We start from the raw sequence: 24,396 nt of genomic DNA on the forward strand, positions 1-24,396 counted from the left end.
CCCCCCCCCGCGAGCACACGACAGCGAAGGAAGAAGCCTAACAAGGCGCGAAGAGGTACACACACAAGCAACTTCCCGACCCACTCAAGGCGAGTCGGAAAGCCGGAGGGAATCCCCAAAAAGGAAACCCAGGAGACAACAAGATCCTATTATCATGGGAGCCACTCCCTTTCACCCCTCAATCCTCAAGGTTCGGCTCCCGAGAAACTTCGACAAGCCGACAAACATGAGGTACGATGGGACCAAGGACCCCCCAGGAGCATATCACAGCTTTTGAAGCAAGGATGAACCTGGAAGGGGTAGGCGATGCGGTCAGATGCCGGGCAGTCCCTGTGACGCTGGCCGGTCCAGCAATTCGATGGTTTAACGCCCTCCCACAAGAGTCCATCACAACTTTTGCAGACATAGGATGAAGTTTTCTAGCTCGGTTCACGACACGCATAGCCAAGGCAAAACACCCAATCAACTTACTGGGGGTTACCCAAAAACCCGGCGAGCCAACTAGGAAGTTCCTAGACAGGTTCAACGACGAGTGTTTAGAGATCGACGGCCTCACGGACTCAGTCACTAGCCTATGCCTAACAAACGGCTTGCTAAACGAAGACTTTAGAAAGCACCTCACAACCAAGCCTGTGTGGACCATGCAGGAAATTCAGAGCGTGGCCAAGGAATACATCAACGACGAAGAAGTCAGTCAGGTTGTAGTAGCCAATAAACGGCAGCTCCCTAGCGCATCAGCCCGGCAGGCCCCTCAAGTCGACAGGTACAAAGAAGCTCCCAGGGACGACACCCTAACAAGCCACCCAAACACCCACGGGTAGGAAGGTTCACAAACTACACGCCACTTGTGGCGCCCATAGTAGAAGTCTACCAACAAATTGCAGACAAAGGAATCCTGTCCAGACCTAGGCCGTTGAAGGAGAGAACGGGAGGCAACAAGAGCCTTTACTATGATTATCACAAGGGGTTTGGCCACAAAATTCAAGACTGTTTCGACCTTAAAAATGCCTTGGAACAGGCCATCAGAGAAGGAAAGCTGAGCAAATTCTCCCAACTCATCAGAGAACCGAGGAGGCGGGAAAGGGAGCGCTCCGAGGAAGATCAGAGCCGGACTGTCAAACCAAGACAAGAACCCACGGGGGATGCCAGTAACCCCCAACTTTCGTGGTCAACATCGTGGTCGGGCGCGACAGCCCCCCTAAATCCAAGTCGGCAGCCAAGAAGGATGCCCGAGTACTCTCCATCTCGGCAGATGGCCCCGCCTCCAGCAAAAGGCATCCCACAATATCATTTGGCCTAGAAGATAAGTGGTTCGATGACCTCCCCGAGAACTCTCCCATGGTAGTTACCGCAATGGTCGGGACAGAACTAGTTAGGCATATCCTCGTCGACACAGGAGCCGATTCTAACATCCTATTTAGAAACGTGTTTGATGCCATGGGGCTCAAGAAATCCGATCTCAAGAACCACCAGCACGAAGTCATGGGACTAGGCGATAACTACATTAAACCCGACGGGACAATCTCTCTCCCAATCTGCCTAGGAACTAGTGACACCAGAAAATCAGTTATGGCAAACTTCGTAGTCCTCAGAGACTCTACTGCCTATAACATCATCCTAGGGAGAAAAACCATCAATGAGTTTTTAGCTGTGATATGCACCAAGTTCTTAACAATGAAGTTCATAACGGACAAGGGAACAGTTGGTTCCATAAGGGGAGACCTAGAGATGGCAGTCGCCTGTGACAGCGCCAGTCTCTCCTTAAGGAAAGAATCCAAGAGGGCAGCTGGCGTATTCCTAGCAGATCTGGACGTCAGGATAGAGGACAAGCCAAGACCTAAACCAGAAGGGGACATGGAAAAGTTTCAAATAGGAAAATCGGCATATCAGTTTACTTTCGTAAATAGGAACCTACCGCATGAACTCAAGGGCCCCTCATGGAGATCGTAAGAGCAAACAGCGACCTCTTCGCATGGACCCCATCGAACATGCTGGGATTAGATCCCGAGGTCGCGTCCCACCGGTTAGCCGTAAAGTCCGGGGCCAAGCCGGTAGCCCAGCGGCGAAGGAAGATATCGCAAGAAAGGGCTGAAGAAGTCACTAAACAAACAACAGGATTACTAGAAACAGTGTTCATCAAGGAACTCGAGTACTCGACATGGTTGTCTAATGTTGTCCTAGTTAAAAAAGCTAGCGGAAATTGGAAGATGTGTGTCGATTACTTTGACTTGAACAAAGCATGCCCAAAAGACTCCTTTCCCCTCCCCAATATTGACACCTTGGTTGACTCGGCGGCAGGATATCGTTTCCTCAGCTTCATGGATGCCTATTCCGGCTATAACCAAATCCCGATGCACCGACCTGACGAAGAAAAAACGGCATTCATAACACCAGGCGGCACCTACTGCTACAAAGTAATGCCCTTCGGACTGAAGAACGCAGGGGCCACCTACCAAAAGCTGATGAGCAAAGTCTTCCACGACCTCATCGGCAAATTGGTAGAGGTGTACGTTGACGACATCCTGATAAAAACAGCAGAGCCGAACAAACTAATAGACGACGTCCAGGCAGTCTTCAATGCACTAAGGAAATTCAACATGAGGCTTAACCCGCTTAAATGCGCATTCGCCATGGAAGCAGGAAAATTCATGGGGTTCATGATAACACAAAGAGGGGCAAAATCCAACCCGGACAAATGTGAAGCCGTCCTCAAAATGACAAGCCCTGGGTGCATCAAAGATGTGCAACGACTCACCGGGAAGCTCACGGCTCTGTCTCATTTTCTCGGAGTATCGGCAGAAAGGGCCATCCCATTTTAACCTAATGAAGAAAGGAATCACCTTTGAGTAGACCCCAGCATGCGAAGAAGCGTTCAGCCATTTAAAGGAGATATTCTCGGAACATCCCGTTCTCAGCAAGCCTAGAGTGGGGGATCCCCTATACTTGTACTTGGCCGTGACCGCGCAAGCGAGGCAGTGCTAGTCCAAGAAGAGGACAAAACTCAGCGCCCAATATACTTCATCAGTAAAGTACTCCAAGGGGCGGAGATGAGGTACACCAAATTGGAAAAGCTAGCCTACGCCTTACTGATCTCATCTAGAAGGCTAAAGCAATACTTCCAAGGGCACGTAATCATTCTGAGAACCGACCAAGCCATCCGACAAGTCCTCCAGAAATCCGACCTGGCGGAAAGAATGATGGCATGGGAAATAGAACTGTCCCAATATGATTTGCAATACGAGTCAAGACAGGCAATCAAAGCCCAAGCCATGGCAGACTTCCTCGTAGAAGTCACAGGCGAGACTCCCGACATACCGAACATACGGTGGAAGCTCCACGTTGACGGAGCATCCAACCAAGCATTCAGAGGAGCCGGAATCATCCTCGAAAACTCGACAGGAGTAGCCTACGAGCAATCCATCAAGTTTGACTTCCCGGTCTCCAATAACCAGGTCGAATATGAAGCCCTGATAGGGGGACTGATACTAGCCAAAGAAGTCGGAGCGTCAAGGGTGGAAGTCAGTAGCGACTCCCAAGTCATCACCTCCCAGGTAAATGGTAGCTACCAAGCCAGGGACGCACTGCTACAAAAATACTTGGAAAAGGTAAAAGAGCTATGCAAAAGTTTCGAAGAAGTCACAATCCAGCACGTCTCCAGAGAAAGAAACGCCCGAGCCGACCTCCTTTCTAAGTTGGCAAGTACCAAACTCGGTACAGGGAACAGATCCCTAATCCAAGGGCTAGCAACAGAACCTGCAATCGTCATGTGCACAACCCAGGTGCCGAACCCCCCCCTCATGGATATATGCTATCTCCCGATATCTGGAGCACGCAGAAACACCCCCAGATGTGAAGGAAGCACAAGCTATCAAGAGGGAAGCTCCCAAATATACAATCATACAGGGGCAATTGTACAAATGAGGGCTCCACCAGCCCCTACTCAAATGTCTGCACCCCGACCAAACGGACTACGTCCTAAGAAAAGTCCACGAAGGGTGTTGTGGTCACCACATCAGGGGAAGATCTTTAGCAAGAAAAATCATCCGAGCAGGATATTACTGGCCTACAATGATGTCGGAGGCCCAGGAGTTCGTGAAAAAATGCAAAAAATGCCAAGAAAATGCCAACTTTCACAAAGCACCTCCCGAGGAGCTCAGCCTAATGATGGCTCCCCGACCTTTCACCCAATGGGGAGTCGACCTCTTGGGGACATTCCCACCAGGGGCTGAGCAGGTGAAGTACTTGATAGTAGCCATTGACTATTACACCAAATGGATGGAAGCAGAACCACTAGCTAGCATATCCGCGGTAAATTGCCAAAAGTTTATGTGGAAGCAGGTGGTCACTAGGTTTGGGATCCCGAAAATCGTCATATCAGACAATGGGACACAGTTCACCGACAAGAAGTTTAAAGGATTCCTAGAAGGACTAAAGATCAAACAGAGGTTCTCCTCAGTCGAGCACCCCCAAACTAACGGCCAGGTGGAAGCAGCCAGCAAAGTCATCCTAAAAGGGTTAAAGAAGTGACTTGAAGGGAAGAAGGGCTCATGGGCAGACGAGCTAGCCTCAGTCTTGTGGTCATACAGGACCACCCCCCCCATCATCTACCAACGAAACCCCATTCCGACTCACATACGGGGTCGACGCAGTCATCCCAATCGAAGTCGGGGAACCGAGCCCAAGGATACTCCTCGGAGGAGGGAGTGAGGCAATCGAAAAGGATCTGGTCGACGAGACAAGGCAAATGGCACACCTAGCAGAAGCAGCAATAAAACAAATAATAGCCCTAAGGTACAATGGCAAAGTGCTAAAGAGAAGCCTAGGAGAAGGCGACCTAGTCTTACGACGTAACGACATAGGGCCACCAACCCCAGGGGAAGGCAAGCTAGCTGCGAACTAGGAAGGCCCTTACAGAGTAAGAGAAGTCCTTGGCAAGGGAGGCTACAAGCTAGAAAAATTAGATGGAAACGAGGTGCCGAGAACATGGAACATGGCAAACCTCAAAAGGTTCTACCCATGAGAAGGGACGACCACACGACCTCACGACCTCGACCCCCCTCTTATGCTTCACTTTTATGTTCTCCTTTTATGTTCCTCTTTCTTACAATCATATCATTTTCCCCTTCTATTATCTTTCACTTAATTACGTATTTACATTATTTCCTTGTTTCAGAACCCTAACAATATGATAAGTTTCACTTTTCACAAGTCTTGAATCAGAAAAATAAGCAACGAAAAAAGGCGAACGGTCGACCTAACAGAAATCCGGGACTGATTACCTTGGAAACCATAGGGACCAAAAAACAAAAACAGCTCAGACGAGCAGCAAGAATAATAAATACCACGAAAAACAGTGAACCAAAAGGCCGCGACAGCCCGAGCAAATAAAATAGTAAAGCAAAGCCACGACGGCCCAAATATAACAAGCAATAACCAAAAACGGCAGTTCAAAATAAAGGCAAAAGTATTCGGTACAACCAAAGGGCGCCTTATAATAGGCCCCAGAATAAAAAGCAAGTTACAAGATAAAGCAAAGAGCATGAAAATCGGGAAATATCCATCTAGCGTTTAAGGATGTCAACGATCTTTCTGCCCTCCATTGTCTTCATAGCACCGATTTGGGAGAGGTCGAGGTCGGGAGCCAGCACGGCCACTTGGAGCTTAATCCTCTCCTCGGTCAGCTTAACAGCCTCACGGGCCCCTTTGCAAGATCTTTATTCTTTTTCTTCAGAGCAGCCATCTCCCGGGTAGCAGCATCTGCCGAGCTCTCTACAAACTTTAGCTTCTTCTCCAACTCCTCAACCCTCTTCTTGGCAGCAGCAACCTCACCACGAGAAGTGTTCAAATCCTTCATCAAGGCCATGTCCCGATCCACCAGCTTGTTAATTTCCTTGGCATCTTTCTCAGCCTTCTTCTCCTACTCGGACAATTTTGTCTTCAGGGACTCCTCTCGAGATCGTGAATCCATCAAATCTTTTTGGGAGTTCCGAAACTTTACTTCCATAGCATGATAATTGCCCAAGACAGGCTCCACCTTTTTGGCAATAGCAGCAGCATGGAGAAGACTGCGGTAGATCCACCTAGCTTGCCCGGAAAGGTCGGTCTCGTGGAAAAACTCCTCGTTGCCAGGGAGCAACTGGGACTCAATAAAACCCTCAGCATCAAAGTTTTTCTCCATAACTGAGAGCGCCTTCTCGGTATCCCGTTTCCTCTTCTTTGGCTTTCTTCGCGACTTTCAGCTCGTCGTCACCAAAACCAAAATCCTCCTCAAGAGTCTCCGTCTCTACACCCTGGGACCCCGCAGTGTTCTCGGGAGGAACCACCTTCTCCGGCTGAACCTGGTCGGCCCCGTCCGCCTGACCACTGGCCTCCCCGGTTTCCCCGTGCTCCTGACTCGCCGTTGGGGTCGCCGAGGAGTCGTCCTCACCTTCATCATCCCCCTTGATGAGGCTCATCATATCAGCCAAAGTCTTCTTCCCGCCAGCCATGGAAACTGCAAGCAAAGAAAAAGAGAGCAAATCAGTGAATAATAGAGGAATAAAGCTTGAAAAAGTACAAAAAAAGGAACTCACCAACATACGACCGACCGGCCTCCTGATTCCCCATGACCATTCGGGGATTAAGATTCTTTTCACCAAAAATGGCCAACAGAATATCGGCAATATTGCGATCTTCTAGACTCAGCCAATCATAATAGACCTTTATTAGATAGTCGGATCCCGCCCCAAAACTCCAGTAGGTCGGGATCTGCCTAGCTCCTTCGGCCGTAAGCCAGAAAGGCTGGTGACCTTCAACTGGCCTGACTTTAAAAAAGGTAGACTTAAAGCCGTGATAAAAAATCCTCAAAAAGGCCAAAGATTTTGCGGACTTGTTGGGCCCTAAAAGACATGTATCCCTTATTAGCCTTCCCCTGGCTAGAAGGGTTCGTAAGCAGGAAGAGGTAGAGAAAGACATTCACTGAAGTCGGCAGCTCTAGATACTCACAAACCATCTCGAAGCATCGGATGGAGGCCCAACTGTTCGGGTGAAGCTGCGACGGAGCAACATCGTAACGATTTAATAATGCCATAACAAAGGGGGAGAAAGGAAGACGAAGCCCCAAGGTCATGAACATGGGCTCATAAACCCACAACCAATCAACAACTCGTGGGGAAGCCAAGTTTTTCTGGCATACGCGCTCCCGACCAGCAGGAACATAAACTTGATAAAACGCCTCCTCGGGACCCCCCGCACAGGAGCCCTGACTAGCGCAGTTTCTGGAGGCCCTCCTTTGTAATTCTAGAAGGGGTATCCCTCACGTCGGAAGATACCCAGGCATAGTGGTCGACAAAATCGGCTAGAGGACGCTGAGCCTGACCCGAGGAAACAAGGCGCTCGGCCATACCTACAGCGGGGGCACCACTTAGTCAAGACGGAAAGTCGGGAACCCTCAAAACAATAAAAACGAAAAGAAAAACTATGAATCACCCTCTAGCCCCCTGCACTAACCCAGAAATGCAAGTAAAAAGCCAGTGGCACCCCCTCTAGAAGAAAAAGCAACAAGGAAAACGAAGAAACCCAGGCATACACAAACAAAAATGCACGAAAACTAAAAGGAAGAGGCAACCAAAAGGGAAAAAACCATGAAAACTTACCAGGAAAGCAGAATTTGTAAGAAACGGATAGGAATGAGGAACCTAGAAAGGAAGAAAGGGCACTGGAAGTAGGAGTATTTGAAGCACAGCAAGAAGCAAAAGCAAGAGCAACAGCAACACGAAAGAACTAGAGGATGAGAAAAAGAAAAGTAGAGGGGAGTGGGGGTTACGAAATAAAAATAAAAGGAGAAAAACGTAACCACCGAGGAAGAGCGCCAAAAGGCAGGGGTATATTCACCATTTCACCCAAAAATTTCAAATCAATGAAATGATGGGCATTTAATGCCCAGCGCGGAAGCCAAGAAAGCAGCGCAAGGATAAAGGCGACCACGCGTGAGGGACATGAAACGCCACCAACGAGTTCCCGAAGAAGAAGAAAGTTCGCCGCCTTGGCGAGTAGGACAAACTCGCCAGCCACGAGTCCCAAACCTCAAGGCTGGCGCGTTGGGGCATGGACTGACAAGTCCAGCCCAAGTAATCGTCGGGTCGGGGCACCACCCCCACCCAGGCCCAAACCTCCAGCAAAAGGGTTCAACGGGTCGGTCTCTAACACCCGACCCAAGGCCCGACCGACCTACCACCCAAAAGCATGCCATCGCTCGGGTCGGTACCCACGAGGCAATGCCCGGCATCCCGACCCGAAGTTCGGGATGACCTGCCCACGTAGAAAGCGACAGCTCACAGCTCCTCCACCAATGGGCTAGGCCATTACTAGGCCCACCCAACATAGTATATAAGGGGAGATGACAGCTCTCCCCCGAAGGTACGTCATATTTTTACCTAATTTGGCTATTCTCTGGTACGAACTCTGACTTGATCGTCGGAGTGTCCTTGCAGGTGGCCACCCTCATGCTCCGTTAAACCTCCGACGTCGCTAACACCCTCCGACCTTCATTCCACGTCAGCTCGGGGTCTCTCCCTCTCTCCTACTCATCACCATCCGACAACCCGAAAACCTCAGGTACTGGTGCACGAAATTGTGATGTCCAGGCTCAAACAATCCCTGGTAATGGCTCCAAAGCTTGGTGCTTTGATCTTAATTCATAATTGTCACAACTTCGATACAACTAACCAACAAGTGCACTGGGTCGTCCAAGTAATACCTTACGTGAGTAAGGGTCGAATCCCACGGAGATTGTTGGTATGAAGCAAGCTATGGTCACCTTGTAAATCTCAGTCAGGCAGATATAAAGTGATAATGGTGTTTTCGAATATTATATAATAAGATAGGGATAGAGGTACTTATGTAAATCATTGGTAGGAATTTCAGATAAGCGAATGGAGATGCTTTTCGTTCCTCTGAACCTCTGCTTTCCTGCTATCTTCATCCAATCAGTCTTACTCCTTTCCATGGCTGGCTTTATGCAAGGGCATCACCGTTGTCAGTGGCTACATCCCCTCCTCTCAGTGAATAATATGCTCACGCACCCTGTCACGGCACGGCTATTCATTTGTCGGTTCTCGATCATGCTGGAATAGGATTCACCCTCCTTTTGCGTCTGTCACTAACGCCCAACAATCGCGAGTTTGAAGCTCGTCACAGTCATTCAATCATTGAATCCTACTCAGAATACCACAGACAAGGTTTAGACCTTCCGGATTCTCTTGAATGCCGCCATCATTCTAGCTTACGCCACGAAGATTCTGGTTAGGAGATCTAAGAGATATTCATTCTAGCTTAATTCATGTAGAACAGAAGTGTTTGTCAGGCACGCGTTCATAAGGGAGAAGGATGATGAGCGTCACACATAATCATCACCTTCATCACGTTCTTGGGTGCGAATGGATATCTTAGAAGCGAAATAAGAAGAATTGAATAGAAAACAGTAGTACTTTGCATTAATCTTTGAGGAACAGCAGAGCTCCACACCTTAATCTATGGAGTGTAGAAACTCTACCGTTGAAAATACATAAGTAAAGGTCCAGGCATGGCCGAGATGGCCAGCCCCATAAAACGTGATCAAAGGATCATAAGGTAATCCAAAGATGGTCCAAAAGACTAGTAAAAGGTCCTATTTATAATAAACTAGTCACTAGGGTTTACATGAGTAAGTAATTGATGCATAAATCCACTTCCTGGGCCCACTTGGTGTGTGTTTGGGCTGAGCCTGAGTGTTGCACGTGCAGAGGCCATTTGTGGAGTTGAACGCCAGTTTTTGTGCCAGTTTGGGCGTTCAACTCTGGTTTTGGATCCTTTTCTGGCGCTAGACGCTAGATTTGGGCAGAAGGCTGGCGTTGAACGCCGGTTTACGTCGTCCATTCTTGGCCAAAGTATGGACTATTATATATTGCTGGAAAGCCCTGGATGTCTACTTTCCAACGCAATTGGAAGCGTGCCATTTCGAGTTCTGTAGCTCCAGAAAATCCACTTTGAGTGTAGGGAGGTCAGAATCCAACAGCATCAGCAGTCCTTCTTCAACCTCTGAATCTGATTTCTGCTCAAGTCCCTCAATTTCAGCCAGAAAATACCTGAAATCACAGAAAAACATACAAACTCATAGTAAAGTCCAGAAATGTGAATTTAACATAAAAACTAATGAAAACATCCCTAAAAGTAACTAGATCCTACTAAAAACATACTAAAAACAATGCCAAAAAGCGTATAAATTATCCGCTCATCACAACACCAAACTTAAATTGTTGCTTGTCCCCAAGCAACTGAAAATCAAATAGGATAAAAAGAAGAGAATATACTATAAATTCCAAACTATCAATGAAACATAACTCCAATCATATGAGCGGGACTTATAGCTTTTTGCCTCTTGAATAGTTTTGGCATCTCACTTTATCCATTGAGGTTCAGAATGATTGGCATCTATAGGAACTTCAGATTTCGAATAGTGTTATTGATTCTCCTAGTTCAGTATGATGATTCTTGAACACAGCTATTTTATGAGTCTTGGCCGTGGCCCTAAGCACTTTGTTTTCCAGTATTACCACCGGATACATAAATGCCACAGACACATAATTGGGTGAACCTTTTCAGATTGTGACTCAGCTTTGCTAAAGTCCCCAATTAGAGGTGTCCAGGGTTCTTAAGCACACTCTTCTTTTGCTTTGGACCTTGACTTTAACCGCTCAGTCTCAAGTTTTCACTTGACACCTACACGCCACAAGCACATGGTTAGGGACAGCTTGGTTTAGCCGCTTAGACCAGGATTTTATTCCTTTAGGCCCTCCTATCCACTGATGCTCAAAGACTTGGGATCCTTTTTATTTGCCCTTGCCTTTTGGTTTTAAGGGTTATTGGCTTTTTCTGCTTGCTTTTTCTTTTTCTTTCTATATTTTTTTTTCGCCCTATTTTTTTTTCTGCAAGCTTTGTTCTTTGCTGCTTTTTCTTGCTTCAAGAATCATTTTTATGATTTTTCAGATTATCAAATAACATGTCTCCTAGTCATCATTCTTTCAAGAGCCAACATATTTAACATTCTTAAACAACAACTTCAAAAGACATATGCACTGTTCAAGCATACATTCAGAAAACAAGAAGCATTGTCACCACATCAATATAATTAAACTAAGTTCAAGGATAAATTCGAAACTCATGTACTTCTTGTTCTTTTGAATTAAAACATTTTTCATTTAAGAGAGGTGATGAATTCATAGGACATTTATAACTTTAAGACATAGTTACTAACTACTAATGATCATGTAATGAAGACACAAACACAGATAAGCACATAACATAGAAAACGAAAAACAGAAGAAATAAGAACAAGGAATGAATCCACCTTAGTGATGTTCTTGAGCTCTTCTATGTCTCTTCCTTGTCTTTGCTGCTCCTCCTTCATTGCTTTTAGATCTTCTCTGATTTCATGAAGGATGATGGAGTGCTCTTGATGTTCCACCCTTAGTTGCTTCCAATAATTGTGTGGAAGAAAATGTATCCCCTGCGGTATCTCAGGGATCTCTTGATTTGCAGTCAAATGTTCTACCACTGAGCTATAGACCCTTGATGGAAGCTTTTGTCTTCCCTTTCCTCTTTCTAGAGGCTTCTCTGGCCTTAGGTGCCATCAATGGTTATGAAAAAAACAAAAAAGCTATGCTTTTTACCACACCAAACTTAGAATGTTGCTCGCCCTCGAGCAAAAGAAGAAAGAATAGAAGAATAAGAAGAAGATATGGAGGAGATGGAGGGAGATGTGTATTCGGCCATATGGGTGGGATTGGGTGGGAAAGAGATGTTGAATTTTGAAGGAAAGTGGGTGTTTGGATGTGAGTGGTAAAGAGTTAATAGGGAAGAGTGTTTATTGGGAATAGAGGATGATTGAGAAGAGAGAAGAGAGTGAGTGGAGGTAGGTGGGGATCCTGTGGGGTCCACAGATCCTGAGGTGATCCTGTGAGGTCCACAGATCTTGAGGTGTCAAGGCATTTACATCCCTGCACCAATTTAGGCATGCAAAATGCCCTTGCACACAACTCTGGGCGTTCAGCGCCAGGTTGGTGCCCATTTTGGGCGTTCAACGCCCATTTGCTGCCATTTCTGGCGTTGAACGCCAGAACCATGCTTGTTCTGGGCGTTCAGCGCCAGGATGCTCCCATTCTGGGTGTTCAGCGCCAGAACTATGATCTGTTCTGGCGTTTGAACGCCAGACAGATGCTCCTCCAGGGTGTGATTTTTCTTCTGCTGTTTTTGATTCTGTTTTTGAATTTTTTGTTTATTTTGTGACTCCACATGATCATGAACCTAAGAAAACATGAAAAACAATAAAAATAAGAATTAGATAAACATTGGGTTGCCTCCCAACAAGCGCTTCTTTAATGTCAATAGCTTGACAGTGGGCTCTCATGGAGCCTCACAGATGTGCAGAGCTTTGTTGAGACTCTCCAACACCAAACTTAGAGTTTGACTGTGGGGGCTCTGGTTGACTCTGCTTGGAGAGAAGCTTTTTCTGCTTCCTCCCCATGGTTGCAGAGGGAGATCCTTGAGTTTTAAACACAAGGGAGTTCTCATTCCATTGAAGGAATATTTCACCTCTGTCAACATCAATCACAGCTCTTGCTGTGGCCAGGAAAGGTCTTCCTAGGATGATGGATTCATCCTCTTCCTTTCCAGTATCCAGGACTATGAAATCAGCAGGGATGTAAAGGCCTTCAACCTTTACTAACACGTCCTCTACTTGTCCATAAGCCTGTTTTCTAGAGCTGTCTGCCATCTCTAATGAGATTTTAGCAGCTTGCACCCCATAGATTCCCAGTTTCTCTATTACAAAGAGGGGCATGAGGTTTATTCCTGAACCAAGGTCACACAGAGCCTTAAAGATCATGGTGCCTATGGTACAGGGTATTATGAACTTTCCAGGATCCTGTCTCTTCTGAGGCAATGTCAGTTGATCCAGATCACTTAGTTCATTGATGAACAAGGGAGGTTCAACTTTCCAAGTATCAATGCCAAATAATCTGGCATTCAGCTTCATGATTGCACCAAGAAACTTGGCAGTTTGCTCTTCAGTAACATTCTCATTCTCTTCAGAAGAGGAATATTCATCAGAGCTCATGAAGGGCATAAGGAGGTTCAATGGGATCTCTATGGTCTTTAGATGAGCCTCAGAGTCCTTTGGTTCCTCAGAGGGAAGCTCCTTATTGACCACTGGACGTCCCAGGAGGTCTTCCTCCTTGGGATTCACGTCCTCTCCTCTCCTCACAGGTTCGGCCATGGCGCTTATGTCAATGGCCTTGCACTCTCCTTTTGGATTCTCTTCTGTATTGCTTGGGAGAGTACTAGGAGGGATTTCAGTGATCCTTTTACTCAGCTGGCCCACTTGTGCTTCCAAATTTCTAATGGAAGACCTTGTTTCATTCATGAAACTTACAGTGGCCTTAGATAGATCAGAGACTAGATTTGCTAAATTAGAAGCATTTTGTTCAGAGTTCTCTGTCTGTTGCTGAGTTGATGATGGAAAAGGCTTGCTATTGCTAAACCTGTTTCTTCCACCATTATTAAAGCCTTGTTGGGGCTTTTGATCCTTCCATGAGAAATTTGGATGATTTCTCCATGTTGAGTTATAGGTGTTTCCATAAGGTTCACCTAAGTAATTTACCTCTGCTATTGCAGGGTTCTCAGGATCATAAGCTTCTTCTTCAGAAGATGCCTCTTGAGTACTGTTGGATGCAGCTTGCATTCCATGCAGACTCTGAGAAATCATATTGACTTGCTGAGTCAATATTTTATTCTGAGCCAATATGGCATTCAGAGTATCAACCTCAAGAACTCCCTTCTTCATAGGCGTCCCATTACTCACAGGATTCCTTTCAGAAGTGTACATGAACTGGTTATTAGCAACCATGTCAATGAGTTCTTGAGCTTCTGCAGGCGTTTTCTTTAGGTGAATGGATCCACCTGCAGAAGTGTCCAGTGACATCTTTGATAGCTCAGATAAACCATCATAGAATATATCCAGGATGGTCCATTCTGAAAGCATGTCAGAAGGACACTTTTTGGTCAACTGTTTGTATCTTTCCCAAGCTTCATAGAGGGATTCACCTTCTTTTTGTCTGAAGGTTTGAACATCAGCTCTAAGCTTGCTCAGCTTTTGAGGAGGAAAGTACTTGGCTAAGAAAGCCGTGACCAGCTTATCCCAAGAGTTCAGGCTGTCTTTGGGTTGAGAATCCAACCATAATCTAGCTCTGTCTCTTACAGCAAAAGGGAAAAGCATGAGCCTATAGACTTCAGGATCTACTCCATTAGTCTTAACAGTATCACATATCTACAAGAATTCAGTTAAGAACTGAAAAGGATCTTCAGATGGAAGTCCATGAAACTTGCAGTTCTGCTGCATCAGAGAAACTAATTGAGGTTTCAGCTCAAAATTGTTTGCTCCAATGGCAGGAATGGAGATGCTTCTTCCATGTAAATTGGAATTAGGTGCAGTAAAGTCACCAAGCATCCTCCTTTTATTATTATTATTTTCGGCTGCCATCTCTTCTGCCTGTTCGAAAATTTCTGAAAGGTTATCTCTGGATTGTTGTATTTTAGCTTCTCTTAATTTTCTCTTCAGAGTCCTTTCAGGTTCTAGATCTGCTTCCACAAGAATGTTCTTATCCTTGCTCCTGCTCATATGAAAAAGAAGAAGGCACAGAAAAATAATAATAATAGAGATTCTCTTTACCACAGTATAGAGGTTCCCTTATGTGAGTAGAAGAAAAGAGGGAGATAAAGGATGTAAAGGAAGAAACACAACTGTATTAATGGAAGAGATGTGAGATGAGATGTTAGGATATGAATGAATAAATAGAATAGGATGAGAGAGAAGGAGGGAATTTTTCGAAAATTATTTTTGAAAAGGAGTTAGTGATTTTTGAAAATGGTTTTTTTGAAAAATTGTTAGTAATTTTTGAAAATTAAGTTTTAAAAATTAAAATAATTAATAAATTAAAAAGAAATTTTGAAAAAGGGGAGAGATATTTTCGAAAATGAGAGAGAGAGAGTTAGTTAGGTAGTTTTGAAAAAGTTAAGAAACAAACAAAAAGTTAGTTAGTTAGTTGAAACAAATTTTGAAAAGATAGGAAGTTAGGAAGTTAGAGAAGATATTTTGAAATCATATTTTTGAAAAAGATAAGATAAGGAGATATTTTTGAAAAGATATGATTAAAATTAGTTTTGAAAAAGATTTGATTTTTAAAATCTCAATTAATGACTTGATTCATAAGAAATCACAAGATATGATTCTAGAATTCAAAGTTTGAATCTTTCTTAACAAGCAAGTAACAAACTTCAAATTTTTGAATCAAAACATTAATTGTTTATGTTATTTTCGAAAATTTGATTTAAAAATAAGAAAAAGATTTTTGAAAAATATTTTTGGAATTTTCGAAAAATAACTAAGGATTTTGAAAAAGATTTGATTTTTGAAAAAGATTTTGAGAAAGATAAGATTTTCAAATTGAAAATTTGATTTGACTCATAAGAAACAATTTGATTTTAAAAATTTTTTGAAAAAGTCAACTCAAATTTTCGAATTTGATGAGAGAAAAAGGGAAAGATATTTTTTTTATTTTTGAATTTTTATGAAAACATGAAAATTATGCAATGCATGAAATTTTTAGATCAAAACAATGTGATGCATGCAAGAATGCTATGAATGTCAAGATGAACACCAAGAACACTTTGAATGCCAAGATGAACATCATAGACACAATTTTGAAAAATTTTTAATGCAAAGAAAACATGCAAGACATCAAACTTAGAATTCTTTAATGCTTAGGCACTAAGAATTCAAAAATGCATATGATAAACATGAAAAGACACAAAACAAAAAATCATCAAGATCAAACAAGAAAACTTACCAAGAACAACTTGAAGATCATGAAGAACACTATGAATGCATGATATTTTCGAAAAATGCAAGATGCATATGCAAGTGACACCAAACTTATAATGTGACTCAAGACTCAAACAAGAAACAGAAAATATTTTTAATTTTTATGATTTTCTAATTTTTTTGGATTTTTATTTTATATTTTTCGAAAATTAAAAGAAAAATAAGGATTCCAAAATTTTTAATATGAATTCCAGGAATCTTGCCATGTTAGTCTAAAGCTTCAGTCCAGGAATTAGACATGGCTCACTAGCCAGCCAAGCTTTCAATGAAAGCTCCAGTCCAAAATACTAGACATGGCCAATGGCCAGCCAAGCTTCAGCAAATATGGATACTTTTCATGTATAGAATAACTAAGTGTGTGAGAATCTCTTCATTTGTGATGGTAAGTTGAAACCCCAGTCCAAAAATTAGACATGGCTTACAGCCAGCCAGGATTCAACAAATCATCATGAAACACTAGAATTCATTCTTAAAAATCTTGAATAAATTTTTGAAAACATTTTTTTTTTCGAAAACAAAAGAAGAGTTTTTGAAAACTTTTTGAAAAGAAAACGAAAAGAAAGTTACCCAATCTGAGCAACAAGATGAACCGTCAGTTGTCCAAACTCGAACAATCCCCGGCAACGGCGCCAAAAACTTGGTGCTGTTGCCGGATCAAAAGGGAATTTGGCACTGATGTTACCGAACCAAAAGCTTGCCGAGAACTCAAACAATCCCCGGCAACGGCGCCAAAAACTTGGTGCACGAAATTGTGATGTCCAGGCTCAAACAATCCCTGGTAATGGCTCCAAAGCTTGGTGCTTTGATCTTAATTCATAATTGTCACAACTTCGATACAACTAACCAGCAAGTGCACTGGGTCGTCCAAGTAATACCTTACGTGAGTAAGGGTCGAATCCCACAGAGATTGTTGGTATGAAGCAAGCTATGGTCACCTTGTAAATCTCAGTCAGGCAGATTTAAAGTGATAATGGTGTTTTCGAATATTATATAATAAGATAGGGATAGAGGTACTTATGTAAATCATTGGTAGGAATTTCAGATAAGCAAATGGAGATGCTTTTCGTTCCTCTGAACCTCTGCTTTCCTGCTATCTTCATCCAATCAGTCTTACTCCTTTCCATGGCTGGCTTTATGCAAGGGCATCACCGTTGTCAGTGGCTACATCCCCTCCTCTCAGTGAATAATATGCTCACGCACCCTGTCACGGCACGGCTATTCATCTGTCGGTTCTCGATCATGCTGGAATAGGATTCACCCTCCTTTTGCGTCTGTCACTAACGCCCAACAATCGCGAGTTTGAAGCTCGTCACAGTCATTCAATCATTGAATCCTACTCAGAATACCACAGACAAGGTTTAGACCTTCCGGATTCTCTTGAATGCCGCCATCATTCTAGCTTACGCCACGAAGATTCTGGTTAGGAGATCTAAGAGATATTCATTCTAGCTTAATTCATGTAGAACAGAAGTGTTTGTCAGGCACGCGTTCATAAGGGAGAAGGATGATGAGCGTCACACATAATCATCACCTTCATCACGTTCTTGGGTGCGAATGGATATCTTAGAAGCGAAATAAGAAGAATTGAATAGAAAACAGTAGTACTTTGCATTAATCTTTGAGGAACAGCAGAGCTCCACACCTTAATCTATGGAGTGTAGAAACTCTACCGTTGAAAATACATAAGTAAAGGTCCAGGCATGGCCGAGATGGCCAGCCCCATAAAACGTGATCAAAGGATCATAAGGTAATCCAAAGATGGTCCAAAAGACTAGTAAAAGGTCCTATTTATAATAAACTAGTCACTAGGGTTTACATGAGTAAGTAATTGATGCATAAATCCACTTCCTGGGCCCACTTGGTGTGTGTTTGGGCTGAGCCTGAGTGTTGCACGTGCAGAGGCCATTTGTGGAGTTGAACGCCAGTTTTTGTGCCAGTTTGGGCGTTCAACTCTGGTTTTGGATCCTTTTCTGGCGCTGGACGCCAGATTTGGGCAGAAGGCTGGCGTTGAACGCCAGTTTACGTCGTCAATTCTTGGCCAAAGTATGGACTATTATATATTGCTGGAAAGCCCTGGATGTCTACTTTCCAACGCAATTGGAAGCGCGCCATTTCGAGTTCTGTAGCTCCACAAAATTCACTTTGAGTGCAGGGAGGTCAGAATCCAACAGCATCAGCAGTCCTTCTTCAACCTCTGAATCTGATTTCTGCTCAAGTCCCTCAATTTCAGCCAGAAAATACCTGAAATCACAGAAAAACACACAAACTCATAGTAAAGTCCAGAAATGTGAATTTAACATAAAAACTAATGAAAACATCCCTAAAATTAACTAGATCCTACTAAAAACATACTAAAAACAATGCCAAAAAGCGTATAAATTATCCGCTCATCAGGTACCGAACAAATACCATAACCAATAATATGCATACCTCACTGCAATTCCTTGAGAAGACGACCCAGGACTAACTCTCTCGGTTACTTTTATTGGGTTGGAATCGTGACAACCAAAACTCTAAACTTTGATTGAACATTGTTTGTCGGTTGAAAACTATATTATCAACGAAATTATTTTATGCGAAATTCCTAACCGACGAGGGTAGGTGGGTTGTCCTTTTCAAATTGTAATTACGGCAAGGGTAGGTGGGTTGCAGACAGTAAGAGACCACTATATTCTTGGTCTGACTGTAAGCAGTTCATATCCCCCTAATAGTCATGTAGACTAATACGACGCTAGGATTTTTCATTTGAGGGTTATTGCTAGCAGCCTCTAAATTGTCATATGCCAGAATTTGACCCCTCTTCCCTCTTAATAAAGTAGGTGTATTCCAAAATTTTTTGTTAATATGTATTTTACTGTAGAAAAATATTAGGATATCATCAAAAATTTTTTTAACTATTATTTAGCCATCAATTCAATTTTTTTAGTGTAATTTTTTTAGTCTAATAATCCAATAACATACTTTATTCAATACTTTTAAATATTAATGATTAATTAATAATAAAAAATAATAAATTTTAATAGTCCTCTAATATTATTCTTAACTATATTTATTATATACATTCATAAGTTATATGTATAATGTTAATGTAAAATAATCTAGGATGCGTGATAAAACAATTGCATTTATAGGAGATTCTCTAGTCCTACAACAATTTGATTCTCTGATGTGTATGGTCACTAGTGAAGGTAAGAATTTAAAAGTTCAAAATGTGGGATGAGAATATGGTCTAATAAAACCTTCTGGAGGTATTTGTCCCAACTAGGGATGTTAATGGGGTAAGGCGGGGACGGGGGATGCCTCTCTGCTCTCCATCCCCACTTTTAAATTTGCTCCCCATCTCCGCCTCCATTCTTCGTTATAGGAGAATATTGCTCCCCATCTCTATTTTTCACGAGACTCCATTTCTCGCGGGGACCTCATTCCCCATCTACATAATAGTTCTAACTAATTATTAATTTCCATATGAATAGAGTTGCAAGTATCTATCTTATACAAAAATTGCAAGATTTTATACAAAAAGTCTAAATGACACGATAGTGACTTCTTTCGAAATAACACAATGGGGAGACGCAACGGCGAGCCAAAGGACAAAGCAGTGGATGAGGTGGGAGACGTGGCAACAGAGAAGAGAATGGACACGACGACAGAGTTACGAAAAGGAACGCCGCAAATAGAAATTACGACGCGGTAAGGGTGATGGCACGGTGAGGTGTGACGATGCGGTGAGAAGGGTGACGAGGGAGTGGCTGCAGAGGGAGTATGAACAGCCTTAGAAATCTCTGAATTGAATAAGGGTTATGCAAATAAAGATTAGGAGTTTTGGGTTTCTCTATATATGTGTGTGTGAGAAATAACTAAAAAATATATATGAGAAATAAATTATTAAGAATAATTCAAGGAATTCATAAATTTCGGGGAATAGCGGGGACGGGGCGGGGATCTCCGCTCGGGTCCCCGCGCCTGCTTCGAAGGAATTTTGTCCCCCATCCCCATCCCCGCGGGAAAAATTTTCCACAATTGAATCCCCATTCGAGGCAGTTCTCGCAGGAATTCCCGCATCTCGAAAAATTTTGCCATCCCTAATCCCAACGGCTTCGCTTACAGGTTTTCCAAGACTAATACCACAATCTTGAATTACTAGTCAGATAACTTATGTGACTAGTTCTCCTTAACAACGTCTCCGATGTAGCTATGCACTTGGATCGTCCACCAGCTTTCATTAGAAAATTCCTCCATCACTTTGATGTTTTAGTTCTTAACACAGGACACAATTGGAACCGCGAAAAGTTTACTAAAAATAGGTGGGTAATGTATGTTGATGAAAAATCGAATGAAGACAAAAGGATTTATGAGATTTCTAATGCTAAAAACAAAACAATATACAATATTGTAAGGTGGCTTGATTTACAACTTATGTTGCAGCCTCGACTAAGTTTTCTTTAGGACTATTTCACCTATGGATTACTTTAATCGGATTGAAAAATTGGTTTTGGGTATGAGAACACTATCCCATTAAGTAATGGGAGTGAGGTGACGCAAGAGAGGTCTATGGATCGAACTATTGAGGGTGCACTAAAGGGAACCAAGATCAAGATACTTGATATAACAACCCTTTCAAAGTTGAGGAATGAGGCTCATGTATCTCCTCCTCGTTTCGGTACAAGAACAAGTGATTGTTTGTATTGGTGTCTTTTCAATGTTTTTGGTACGTGGAATGAACTCCTCTTTTCTCAAATATAAGCTTTGTTATAGTATTACTGTAAGGTGGATACTACAATAAAGATTTTATAATTGCCTTCATGTGAATATATTTCTTTTTGATTCTTGGATGATGGATTATATGATTAGATTTTAATATTTATAAAAGTATTGTTTTTGTTTAAAGTGTGGCTAAATAAATAAACCATACTTTTAAACAAAGCATCTTCATGAGAAGATATTTTTGCCATCTTCATTTGAGTAGTTGCCTTACTGTAAAACATAGACTAGATTTTTAAGTTTATAGAGTGGAATAATGTTAATAGTTAACGAATTTGACAATAACGTAACTAAAGTACTAGTAGTGACTGGTAAAAATATTAGTAACAAAATATACATTCTAAAAATGAATATGCTCTCTTTAGATTTAGAATTGTCATTTAAATTCTAACTAAAATAATTTGCAAGACTAACAAAAATTAGGATTGATCATTATCACATGTAAGATTTTACTTGTCAAAATTAATATTTATCTATAAATAATTTATATTGTTTTGTCGAGAGTTAAAAGTCGCATAGGCTTAAAAGTTCTAATTCTAAATGAAGACGATAATGTGAAGTCATCAACAATAAATGTCGTGTTTAAAGAATTTTTAATAATATTTATATACGAAAAATAGTATTTTTATTTTAATAACATATTATGATTTACACTTTTATATTGTTATTGATTGTAAATATAACTAATTTATCTATAACTCTAATTTTAGTTATTTTCTAAAGAAGTTAGTGAAATATTAAATTGTTGAAATACTTTTATTAGCTTTTTAATGTAAAATTTAGTATAAAATTAACATATTAATAATATATTTTTATTTTTTTAAATTTTTATTACAATTTAAAAATATTATAAATTTTAAATTATTCAATTTGTATTTTATATTAAATAAATATAAAACAACATATTCATTATATTAATTACATAACGACGATAATAGTATTATACTAAATTCAAAAAATTTATTATTAAAAATTATTATTTTTTATTTATTATGTGAAATTAGAATGTAAATCCCTGAATCTTACTTAAATATAAGTGACAAAATGAAAAACATAATAATGATAATGATATAATGGATTTGTTTGGACGTTATTTTAAAAAAAAAATTAGATGATATTTTTTAAAAATATCTTTTATAAAAATAAAAGTAATTTTATGTTTGAATATTTTATGTAAAAAGATCTTTTTATTTATCAATTATGTTTATAAAAGTATTTTTTTATTTATTATGAAATATTTTTAAAAAAAAAAAGATCTTTTAAAAAAAGATGTAAATTATAACTTTTAAAAAAAAGATTTTTTTTATTTTTTTAGTACTCTTATTTTTATTATTAGAAATTTGTCAAACACGTTAAAAAATAAACAAAAAAATTTATATTGACAAAAGATATTGAAAAAAGATTTAACGGCACCGATCATTATAGAATAGTATTTTTAGTTTTTTACTATTTTATTTTATAAGAAAAGGACAAATTGATTCTTGACTTTTTAGTTTGCGGATATTTATTAAAAATATATTTAAGTTCTTGACCTTTTCAAAATATGAACATATCGATCCCTGAGTTTAATTTGGCGAAAGCTAGTGCACTCAAGACAAAATAGAGAGTGCAGCACTCTTTAAAAGTTTTTTTTGGTGACCTTTTTTTTTGGTGACTAGCACTCTTTAAAAGTTAACTTACTATCAAAAGTTATCAGGTAAATTAAATTTATTTATTATTATTATTATTTTCTTTTTTTTTTTTTTCATCGGCTGAACAAACAAATTGGCACAAACAAAAAAAACTAATCCCCTCTTTCAAACACCAAAAAATCACCCAAGAACTTGATGAAACTCCTCTATTACTCTATTATTAGCGATGTGATGTCTTCAAACATCTTCGCTGCTGGCGGTGCTTCTACTATCGTTTTGGCCGGCGATAGATTTAAACGTTCTTGAACCCACTCCCTTTCGCCTCTGTCATGAATGACTTTTCAAGCCCGAAAAATCACTACCATGGAAGAGGGAGACGACTGTCTGTCGCCGTTGTTGGCTGGCTAACTACAAACGTAAAACCAATTCTGGAGAAGAACCTCCCTGTTTCCATAAAAGCTCCATGACTCCATTAATTTTAAAATACTAATTTACACTTATAAATTATTTGAAATTCTTTAATTGCATTAAAAATTAAAAATATTAATTTAATATTAAAATAAAATTAATCTTTAAAAAAAATTAAAATACCCTTTTAAAATAAAAATTAAAATACTCTTTGAGAATAAATATTCTTTTAATTATATTAAAAATTATAAATTTAAACTTAAAAAAAAAACTAAAATACTCTTGTAATTAATTTTTATAAGAACATAACAAGGTCTGAATGTTACTAAAAATACTAAAGTAATTTTATAAGAACTAATTCGTATTATTTAATTGTATTAGAAATTAAAAATTTAAAATAATTTTAAAAATATTAAAATACTCTTATATTAAAATTTTAAGATATTAAAATAATCTTTTAGGATTAATCTTGAAAATAATAAAATACTCATTTAAGATTAAAGTTGTTTAATTATGTTTAAAATTTTATATTATAATTTTAAAATATTAAAATATTCCTTTACAAAAAAATATATTTAACTATTTTTGTTTGTTTCATTCTTTATATTTATCTTAAATAAAAAAGATATTAAGGCATAACTCAATCTTATACATATTTCATACTAAATATAACACAAAAAATTATATAGTCTCTGTCGTCTTTCAGTTTTTATCTTTCAGTCTTTTTCTCAGTATATAATTTTATTTATATTTAAGAAGCTACGTTTAGCTTTAGATAGATAAATAACTAATAAGATTATTATTATTATTATTATTATTATTATTATTATTATTATTTTATTATTGTGTTTGTTTGCTTTTTATGTAAGTATATTTATTTTTTAATTAATTTTATATAATACAAATTTTTTTATCATTGTGTTTATATTTAGAATAAAATACATAATTAAATTAAATCCAAAATAATATTACACAATTCACCCAAAAAGAGAAACATTACATGGATCACCTAAGTACATATTTTTATATAAATTGAATGAGATGCATTCGATTTATAAATCCGCCTAGTAAATTCGAATTACCAAGACGAATGCAAATCGAATTAGTCAGAATTGATTTATACATGTATGTCAGCCACCTAGTAAATTGGATCAGTTACAATGGGATTTACAAATCGAATGTATCTCATTCGATTTACATAGAAATATGCACTTAGGAGACCTGTGTAATATTGTTTTGGTGAATTGTGTAATATTGTTTTAGGTTTGGTTTAATTATGTATTTTATCTTTATATTTATAGTATAATTTTGTTTCACACAAAATAAAATTATTATATGTTTGTTTGCTTTTTAAGTGAGTATATATGTTTTTTTAATTAAATTTATATAATACAAAATCTTTTATCATTGTCTTCATATTTAATTCTATAATTTTGTTTCGCACAAAATAAAATTATTATATATTTATTTTTTTTACGTGATATATATATATAACACAAAATCTTTTATTATTATGTTCATATTTAATATTATAATTTTTTTACATAAAATAAAATTTATTTAAATTTTAATATTATATACATAATATATATTTAATATTATTTTTTCTAAGATTCTAATATATCTTTTTTCTAGATTTGA

General features: G+C 39.7%; 1 protein-coding gene, 1 non-coding gene and 1 pseudogene across 2 annotated transcripts; all 3 read left to right on the top strand.

The window, feature by feature from the left end:
* The first annotated feature begins 1,353 nt into the window (after positions 1 to 1,353).
* On the top strand, positions 1,354 to 1,950 carry LOC148572356 (uncharacterized). The gene has a single exon (XM_088507468.1). It carries the CDS (start codon positions 1,354 to 1,356, stop codon positions 1,948 to 1,950), a length of 597 nt encoding a protein of 198 aa, XP_088363594.1.
* A 6,427-nt stretch (positions 1,951 to 8,377) lies between these two features.
* LOC148572357 (protein trichome birefringence-like 14) lies at positions 8,378 to 20,698 on the top strand (annotated as a pseudogene).
* Positions 14,051 to 14,158, top strand: LOC148572358 (small nucleolar RNA R71). Its single transcript, XR_015908415.1, has one exon. It is a non-coding gene; the product is annotated as a small nucleolar RNA R71 (small nucleolar RNA).
* Positions 20,699 to 24,396: the final 3,698 nt, after the last annotated feature.

This window comes from Arachis ipaensis, chromosome B3 (genome assembly GCF_059453495.1).
Source record: "Arachis ipaensis isolate K30076 ecotype BB chromosome B3, ASM5945349v1, whole genome shotgun sequence".
In the NCBI taxonomy this organism is placed as follows: Eukaryota; Viridiplantae; Streptophyta; class Magnoliopsida; order Fabales; family Fabaceae; genus Arachis; species Arachis ipaensis.

Excerpts from the sequence above, each read along its gene's own strand:
- LOC148572356 (XM_088507468.1), top strand. The coding sequence starts at position 1,354 with ATGGTCGGGACAGAACTAGTTAGGCATATCCTCGTCGACACAGGAGCC.